At 45.1% G+C, this 10,002-nt stretch overlaps 1 protein-coding gene across 3 annotated transcripts in view; it reads right to left on the bottom strand.

The window, feature by feature from the left end:
- MORF4L1 (mortality factor 4 like 1) overlaps positions 1-9,710 on the bottom strand; it is a 56,138-nt gene extending 46,428 nt beyond the window's left edge. The window contains exon 1 of one of the 3 annotated variants that reach the window (XM_033920401.1): positions 9,565-9,710. In XM_033920401.1, the coding sequence (XP_033776292.1) occupies positions 9,565-9,604 (40 nt within the window). In that variant the 5' untranslated portion in view covers positions 9,605-9,710. Of the gene's footprint in view, positions 1-9,444; positions 9,465-9,564 lie in introns of those variants that run through there. The other 2 variants (XM_033920402.1, XM_033920403.1) reach the window with 2 other exon arrangements.
- Between the last annotated feature and the right edge of the window lie 292 nt (positions 9,711-10,002).

A 10,002-nucleotide genomic window follows, 5' to 3' on the forward strand; every position in this document is an offset into this window, starting at 1 on the left:
CGAAGAGCCTCCCGGCAAAGAGACAGGGAACCCGTACCCCCCTGTTTGTTTACATAATACATAGCCACCTGGTTGATCCTGAAGCAAATGCCGAAAGGCGACCAGGGCACTGTAAATGGCCCAAAGCTCCAACAGGTGGCAGCGACGGTCGGCGCTCGACCAAAGACCCTGGGTCCGGAGGCCGTCGAAGTGAGCCCCCCAGGCATACGTGGAGGAGTCCATTGTTAGGACCTTCCACAGCAGGGTGTGAGAAAGAGAAAAACCTCTCGAAAGATTTGAAGAGAGCGTCCACCAACGGAGCAAACACCTCAAGGAGGGAGTCACTGCAATGCGCTGAGACGCGGGATCCCGGTCCTGTCTCCACTGGGACGCCAGGGTCCACTGAGGTACTCGGAGGTGAAGTCTGGCAAAAAGAGTCATATGAATGGTGGAGGCCATGTGTCCCAACAGGATCATCATCTGCTTGGCAGAGGCCGTGGACTGAAGAGAGACCTGCCGGCACAGGTGGATGAGGGCGGCCTGCCGAGGTTGAGACAGAAACGAGCGGAGGCGAACCGTGTCCAGCACCGCCCCAATGAACTGTAGAGACTAAGAGGGCACAACTGGGACTTGGGAAAGTTGACCTCGAAACCCAGACGCTGAAGGAACGTAATAGTTTGATGGGTCACTGAAATAACCTCCCGCCATGACGATGCTTTGATGAGCCAGTCATCGAGGTATGGGAACATCAGAAGACCCCGCGACCGCAGGGCCGCTGCCACCACCACGAGGCACTTCGTGGAGACTCATGGGGATGAAGCAAGCCCGAACAGGAGGACCCGATACTGCAGGTGAAGGTCTCCCATCTGAAAGCAAAGGAACCTGCGAGAGGCCAGGTGGACCGGGATGTGAGTGTAGGCCTCCTTCAGGTCCAGGGAGCATAACCAGTCCCCCTCGTCCATCAGGGGATACAACGTGGGAAGAGAGAGCATAAGGAACTTCTCCTTGACCAGGGACTTGTTCAGCACTCGCAGGTCCAGGATAGGGCACAGGTCCCCGGTCTTTTTGGGGACCAGAAAGTACCGGCAGTAGAATCCGGTGTCCCGCTGCCACAACGGGACCTCCTCCACCACCCGGAGACAAAGGAGGGCATGAGCCTACTGGAGAAGAAGGGGGAGTTGCGTTCTGTTCGAAGGACACTCTCTTGGGGGCAGGTCCGGAGGCGGCGTCTGGAAGTGCAGGGAATACCCCTCTTTGATGACGGAGAGGACCCAATTGTCCATAGTTATCAGTTCCCAGTGGTGAGAAAAGACACTGAGGCGACCCCCTAGAGGCAGAGAGGAAGGCTCGAGGACGGAGGGGGTCGGCCTTCTCCAACCCAGGCAGTCAAAAGGACGGCGCAGGCTTAGCCGTCGCAGGGGTCTGAGGCTTTTGAGGGGCCCTCTGCTGCTGCTGACGCTGAGGAGGCAGCCTGTAAAAAGCCGGTGTCGATTTCTGGGGATAGCGCCGGGAAGGCAACTTGTACAACTTAGGAGGAGCGGGCTTCGCCTTGGGTCGGACCAAGGAGGCAAAGGAGCACTCATGCTCAGAGAGGCGTTTGGTGTCTGCCTCGATGGAGTCATCAAAGAGTTCGTTGCCCAAGCACGGGAGATTCGCCAGCTGGTCCTGCAGATTCGGATCCATGTCAACTATGCGGAGCCAAGCCAGGCGGCGCATGGCTACCGCAAAGGCGGAGACCCTGGAGGAGAGTTCAAAGGCATCATATGTAACCTGAAACATATAAACCCGAATCTGCGATAGCGTATCCAGGAGCCGGTGAAATTCCGTCTGGCGAAGGACAGGCAAATCATCCTGAAAGGAGGGCATGGATTTGATGCACTGTTTGAGATAGGATGTGAAAGTAAAATTGTAGTTCAGAACCCTGTTCGCCATCATCGAGTTTTGGTACAGGCGTCTGCCAAACTTATCCATAGTCCGGCCTTCCCGGCCCAGCCGCGTAGACCCTGGAAAGATTAGACTTCTTCAGGGAAGACTCCACCACCAGGGACTGGTGGGAGAGTTGAGCCTTCTCAAACCCCTTACAGGGGACCGTCCGGTACCTGGATTCCATTTTGGACGGAATGGCCGGGATAGCATAAGGAGTCTCCAAATTCCGGAAGAAAGTCTGCTGCAAAACCGGATTTAAAGGGAGGCGAATGGATTCCTTCGGTGGATAAGGAAGCTCCATTTCCTCCAAATGTTCCCGGATGTACCTGGAATCAGACTGGAGGTCCAATTGCAGCGCCTTGCCCATGTCCATCACAAACCTGGGGAAGGAAGACAGCTTGCCCGCAGAAGGCCCCTCAAAGGGGGAAGCCGAGCGAGACTTCGGTGCAGCAGAAAACAAGGAGGAAGCCTCCCTCGAATACTGCCGATAGATGAAGAAAATACCAAAAAATAATAATTTTTTTTTTTTAATAAAGACGCAGAGCACAGCGACTTCCGACTAGAAAAACAAGAAAAGAAGCCGTGGTGTAAGAAAGGCACTTAGGATCGCAGAGAAGAGAGACAGGGCTTTCTGGCTCCGCGGAAAACTAAGAACTGAGGACCACGTTTAGGAGACGCGCCCTCTAACTGAGTGGGAAGGCACATGTATGCGCGGTGGAGCACTAGCAAACTTGAGATCTTCAATCAAGTTTGCTTGAAAAGCTGTCTGCGACGGGACTCCGTGGATGACGTCACCCACATGTAGAGAATATGCTGCCTGCTTGTCCTGGGATAAATTAGTGTATCATGCATTGTTTGTATACTTGAAGAAATCAAATAAGTTATTATACAACACTGTACTCGCTTACATTCCCCCTCCCCCCAAACTAGGAATTTTCTCTTTCTGCAGGATGGGCAAGCTATTTTCAAAGGGCCATATTAGAGAAGTTTTTTTGAACTAGGGTCAGAATACCCATCTGAGCTTCCATCAGGTACATAATGCATAGAGCCAAAATTAAATACGGACATTACTTAAACACCATCTTGGAAACCCAGACCAAATGTATTCCATGTCACAGAAAAAAAGTGGAAGGCAGGACAAACAGCAGTTGACGTGAAAGATTATCAGTGCCAAAAACATTAAAAAACAAAAAAGGAATCCAAAAGAAAAAAAACCAACACAGAAATCAATATAAACACTAGCAAGTTAGATGTAAGACACTGATAAAAGTGGCTAAAATTAATTTGAAAGAAGCTTGCAGCACAGGAAACCCGTTCTGAGCAAGGTGGTGTCAGACATCTCTTCTCTCAATTAAACCTGGCATTACTTTTGTAGGTGCTAAATACACCCGACAGCATTTTCTTTTAGCATTTAAATAGTCTGCACTGAAACCATAAGAGCATTGGGCAGCACTAATTGCCTTTAGTGCAGGTGTTAGGTTTGAGCATCAGCCTAAAGAAGAAGCAGGTTGGAAGCCGTGCAGTGCTTGCACTCAGGTCTCCTGGTGGCATCCCAGGAAACCAAATTGCTCAAAAGAAGGCTTCAGAGGCAGATGAGTTCATTTCATCAGAGACATTTCACTCAGATGGTTGCAATTACTCATTCCATCCATCTTACATTTCAGGCAAATCTCACTAAAAAATGCCAATATTGTATATTAAGAAGAGTTTGATTACAGACAATGGATTCCATTTACCTAATATGATACATATCATGTTATATCTGTGAAACTAGCTTACAATGCTAAGGATTACATGAACTTATAGTCAACTCTGAACTTCAGGAAGGCATTAAAAACTCACCACTTCCAATGACTCTCTCTGAGGGCATCATTTCAAATTCCCTGGACCTTCTGACAAAGGGCTCAACTCTCCACTGTCTCAAGTCTCAAACACTGATGTGCTTCGTCCTATGTCTGACCATGCAATGTTTTGTCATACAATGTTCTACCACACTGCTCGCCATCCTTGTCCTGCTAAACCTTACTATATACCATATTTACCATACTATTTGCTAAACTGTCAGCTATGATATGATCTCTCATACTATGTTTGCCATTCCATGTCTTCATGCTGTTTCATCATGCATGCTTACTAACCATTTTTGCTAGCCATGTCATTCTATGTTAGCCATGCTTTGTAATACTATGTTTAACGAACGTATCAAAAGCAACTTTGTGGCTCAGTGAGAGAAGGTAAAGCAGACAGATGCGCAGGTGGTATTCTCATCCATCCTTCTTGTCGAGGGTAAAGGCCGGGGCAGAGCAGCTCACATCCTGGAGATGAATGCATGGCTACATGGATGGTATCGTCAAGAGCGTTTTGGCTACCTGGACCATGGGATGATTTTCCAAAGGCTGCTGAGTAGGGATGGTGTGCATTTATCAAAAAAGGGAAGAAGTTTCTCTGGCAGCAGGCTGGCTAATCTACTGAAGAGGACTTTAAGCTAGAAGTGATGGGGCAGGGTGATCTAAGCCCCTGGGTGAGTATAAGCCCTCAGGTAAGTAAATCACTGAATACCTCTACACAGATATGAAAAGGGGGCAATGTCTGGAAAGCAGTATATACTAATGCTCGAAGTATGGAAAACAAGATTCTGGATCTAGAAGCCATGATGGAAGAAGAGGAGTTGGATATAGTTGCAATCATGTAGATGTGGTTCACAGAGAACCATGACTGGGAAATAGTTATCTGTTCAGGAAAGACAGGGGAGGAAGAAAAGGAGGGGGGATCAGCGTTATGTTAAAGATCATATTACAGCCACACAATTGCAGGACCTGCAGGGCAAGGAAGAGGCACTGTGGATCAATTTGGAAAGAGGGAATGAATGGTGAATATATTTACATTGGTGTGATATACAGGACTTCTTCACAGATGGAAGAAGTGGACAGATTCAATAGTAGACTTTCAGAATATATCTAAAAAAATGGAAAGTTTTACTAATAGGTGATTTTAACATGCCAGATGTTGATTGGGGTATCCCTATTGCAAGGTCTTCTAGAAGTACAGAGATCCTGGATTTTCTATAAGAACTGTTCCAGCAGTTGGTAATAGAATCCACATAGGAAGGGGGGTCAAACTGGACTTGGCACTTACAAATGGGGAAAGTGTTTGATGTTATAGTAGGTGATCATCTGACTTCCAGTGATTATTGTATGGTACGGTTTAATATTAAGATGGGTATAAAGAGGGCTCATTCAAAAGCAAACATTCTAGACTTAAAAAAAAACCAACTAACTTTGTTTGGATGGGGAATTATGTCAAGGAATTGTTGTCTGGATGGGAACATCTGGAAGGAGTAGAAATGCAGTAGGCAAAACTGATAGGAGATACTACTGTAAGTTATGTCTGTTGGTCTGTAGGTCTAACCCCTTTTTCGTCCTGTTCTTATCACTCTTTTGTATTTTAATGTATGCATAAATTTGGATCTTAATGTAATTCGCTTAGTATTTTACGTATAAGCGATTCATCAAATTTCTAATAAACTTGAAACTTAAGAGCGACAACCTTTTTGTGAGTCAAGCAAGGAAAAGTAAGAGGAAAATTAGGCCGTTTTGGTTCTCAAAAGTAGTAGCTGAGAAGGTAAGGATTAAGAGGTTAGCTTTCATAAGCTACAAAAGATCGCAGAAAGAGGAAAACAGGCAAAAATATCTGGAAAAGTTAAGAGGCTGGGCATGTAGTCAGGAAAGCAAAGATGCAAATGAAAGAAAAAAATAGCTGACAGTAAAAAGGGGAGACAAGATATTTTTTAGATATATTAGTGATGGGAAGAAGTGCAAAAGTGGCATTGTGAAACTCACATGTGAAGGGGAGAAATGTAGAAGTCGATAAAAGAAAAGGCTGAATTGCTTGACAAATATTTCTGTTCTGTGTTCACGGCTGAAGCATGAATAGGGATGGATAAGTGGTAGACCCTGATCGATTTTCAGAGTAGTGTTCGTGAGGAGCTAGCTAAAATAAAAGTAGACAAAGCGATGTGGCTGGATGGTGTACATCCAAGGGTACCATGAAGAAGGACAAGGTACTACTTCAAAAGGGTCCAGAGAAGAGTGACTAAGATGGTTACGGGGCTGGAGGAGTTGCCATACAGCGAAAGATTAGAGAAACTCAACCTTTTCTCCCTCAAACAGAGGGATATGTGCATCACAATTATTTTTGTATTCAGTTGATTTGGGGGATGAGCCTAAAATTAGTAGATGGGCACCAAAGTTTCTCCCTGCCTGAATGCAATTTATAAATACTTGAGCTAGTGGGGATTCCCAAGCCCTGCCAACTGAAGAGATCTTCTTTCAGTCTGGCAAATCAAAATCTCCAAGCTTTGCAGCCAATGGCAATATCCTCAAGCTGCCCCTGCTTTCATGCATGCATGAAAGCCAAATTGGGGGGGGGCAGGGAGGAGGAAAGGCAGCAGCTCTGCAATATTGCTGCTAGCTGCAGAACTTGAGAAGTTGGAGGAGGAGGAGGTGGCTGTCAGTTGGTGAGGCTTGGGGATCCCTACTAGCTAAACAGGGGAGATGTTCATTTTGAGGGAGCCTAAGCTGCAAGTGGGAAGCCCATAAAAGCAGTAATATTTACCCTAATTAAACAATCCTCCACATGCACTCCTGACAGCTGATTCAGCATCCCCACTCTGATGAGGCTCACCTCTGAAGAGGCTCACCGTAGCTGTAATAGAAGTGAATGGGAGAACTAGGAGCGTGCATCCCTGCTCAGAGTGGGGTTGTGGAAGCCTGTGGCTGCTCCCACTGTCAGCGGTGCATGTGGAGGATCATTCAATCAGGGTAAGTATTACTGCTTTTTAGGATTGCTCTCCACAGTATCCCTTTAATGAAGGTTTATTATTAGATACATACATCTTCTATATTAGTGATTGCAAATTTGGGACCTGCTCAACCTTTTTTTGGCTCAATGGCTATTGTTAGTGTTTGTGCAGCCCCAGAAAATTTTTTTCTGCCAATGCGGCCAGGGAAGCCAAAAGGTTGGACACCCCTGAGGTAGAGGGTAGTGATCAATGGAGATCGCTCTGAGGAAAGGGATGTTACCAATGGTATGCCTCAAGGTTCTGTTCTTGGGCCTGTTCTTATTAACATTTTTATGAACGATATTGCTGCAGGGCAGTCAGGTAAGATTTGGCTCTTTGCGGATTATACCAATATCTGTAATACACCCAGGATGGAGTAACATGAAGAAAGACATGGTGAGGCTTGAAGAATGGTCTGAAATTTGGCAATTTATTTAACCAACCGCTTTAAAAAAGCAACCCTTTCCACTATGTTTTTTCCCATTCCCACTTTCTCCCTTTCTTCTCCATAACATGTAACTTTCCCTCTCCTTCCCCTTCTATCCTCACTTTCATGTTAGTCAAGTTATGTCTTTGATATTCACCCATCTCCTTTTTATATTTATGACTTTTATCTTTTTTTATAATTTTATTGTAAACCGGCCAGATACCTGTTTATGGTCGGTATATTAAAAACTTAATAAACTTGAAACTAGTGCTAAGAAATGCAAAGTCATGCATGTGGGCTGAAAAAAAACAACCAACCAAAGGAACAGTACAGTTTAAAGGGTGAAGAACTTATGTGCACAACAGAAGAGCAGGATTTGGGTGCGATTGTGAAGGTAGCCAAACAGGTTGAAAAGGTGACGGTGTGGTGCGTGGAACTGAGAGAGAGAATTGTTACTGCAGATGGGACAGTTGGTCTTTATGTTTAGATGAACTATGCTCACTGTGCTATGTGTCATTCAATGTTTTGTCATATTATATTTTCATTTTATTCATCAGCTAAGAGTCTTCAGCTGGCTATTGAAGCGAGAATCACTTCTAGATCCAATCTATGTTGCTGGCAGCTGTAGTAGTGATGTTAGCTCAACCTGCTCTCTTAAGTGATACAAGGAAGAAGCTATCACCACTACCGGGAACTGCTAGCATAAAATGCATGACACTTGAGGAAATCTTCAAAACACAAGGTAAGTTTTTAGAGCAAATGTGACTAAACATTCTCTATAGTCAAGCTTTTTCCAGCAGAGTGAAAATCATTTATTCAAGCTACAATAACTGTTCTAAGGCAGCAGTATTCACTCAGTTCTAGAGGGCTAACAGGCCATTTATTTCAGGATATCATTAATAAGTATGAAAGATTTGCTCATAATGGAATCAAAAGGCAAGCAACTCTCATATCTATTCGTTAGGGTTATCCTGAAAACCTGACCTGCCAGCAGCTCTCAAGGACTGGGAGGGTAGTGCAGATGAGCCGTTAAAGCAGCAGGTTAAGAACCAAGGAAATCGGGGTTCATATCCTGTTGATGTTTTTTGTAATAACAAGCCAAAAAAAACATAAGAGACCAAAACTCTTCCACAAGGAGAACAAAACAGGACACAAGTGGAAATGATCACACAGGTACTCCAGTTTGACTTGTGTCATATGTACAATAAAGGACTTGCTGTTGTCATTCTGGATCTGTGTATTCAGTCCCACTCTTCATGTCCAGATGTTTCTTGCAACCCTGGGCAAGTCACTTCATCCTCCATTCCTTGAGGTGTACAATCTTAGTAAGCATTCTGGAGACAAGCTTGAAATGCACCTTGGCTTAAATATAAATGAAAGATGTCAGCTATAATGAAATGACTCCTAGCAAATGAGGAATACTGATCATCCTTAACAGGGGAACTCCATAAAAGCTAATTTACTGGCACTGCTTAAAATGCTTCCTTTTTAAATGTATCCCATCCAATCTTAATACATCCTTATTTTTTATCAATTTTAAAACTCTTCCCAATCCTTTCCTCTGTTTTTTTTATTTTTTAAGAATTGTAATTTTTCCCACTCTTCCCTTTTTGTTCTATTCCTTCTCCCCCTTAGTATGTCTGTTCCTGCCTGTTTTGTTTTTATTCATTATTTATTTTAATTGTACAACGCTTTGAAATGTAATGTAAAGCATTTTATCAAATTTTTATTAAACTATACATGGCTTGAAGCGTGTAAATAAATTTCAGAACTACCAAGATGGGAATATAAGACATGGTAAGGAGCAGCTCCTATATAGTGGATAAGTCTCCCTGTTTGTTTAGAATATTGTACCCACCTAGATAACAGATTTAATTAACTGTACTCGTACAGTTCCTTTCTTGAAACTTAATAAATGAAGAGGACAATCTAATTATTATATTTATAGCCTGTGGAGTTTTAGAAGAAAATATTGAAAGAGCAGAGTAGCTCTTTGGGCTCTGATGCTGTTAGGCTTGCTGAGGACTGAGCAAGGACAAATTCTGAAGGAAGGAAGCAAGAGAGAGAGAAAATGATGGTGCTTCAGTCTTGAATGTCGCTTCCTTTTTTATTTTAGCCACAACTTCTTGTTCCAATTGTCTATGTACAGCCTACCCTGTCTCTTTGAAGGCAAAATCCCTTGTATTTGTTCTCTAAGCTTTGGTTTGCGCCATGCAAAGTCTTTTGGGAAGTTAGTTCCAAGTCCACCCCAGGTGCATTTATCCACATCTACCTCGGCTGGCTGCAAAGGGCCTGCGAAGGGGTGTGGCCGCGGGGCTGCCCTAGCGAGCGGATTGGCTAGCGGCAGGCGCCATCCCCGGCGCGCTCCGTCTCCTCCGCGCGCAGCACTTACCCTCTTGAAACTTGGGCCTGGGCTCGGGCTTCGGCGCCATTTATACCGAGCTGTCCGGCGCAGCTGCAGCCGACCGACTCCGCATTCTACCCGCCGCCGCGACGCGACGCCACGCACGTGCCTACGTCAGTCCGCCGCCCCTGCTGACCACGCGTTTTCCAACACGCATGCGCAGGGCATTCCCGCTGCCCCAAAGTTCCCAACCCAGCGTATGCTGGGAATTGTGGTCCATCCTGCCTCTGCTGCTACTACTAAGGTTACCCCCCCCCACCCGAATCTCACACGCTTGCGCAGATGCTCTCCAGACGCGGCCCCCTGCTCAAATAACAAACCTCTCAGTTCAACGCACAGTGTCTTGAATATAAAAGCAAAGGTAACAGAAGTGAATGTACAAATGAAATAGGGTAAGGAACAAAACAAGAAATATGAGGAAAGGAG

The sequence above is a fragment of the Geotrypetes seraphini genome, chromosome 14 (genome assembly GCF_902459505.1).
Source record: "Geotrypetes seraphini chromosome 14, aGeoSer1.1, whole genome shotgun sequence".
NCBI classification, from domain to species: Eukaryota; Metazoa; Chordata; class Amphibia; order Gymnophiona; family Dermophiidae; genus Geotrypetes; species Geotrypetes seraphini.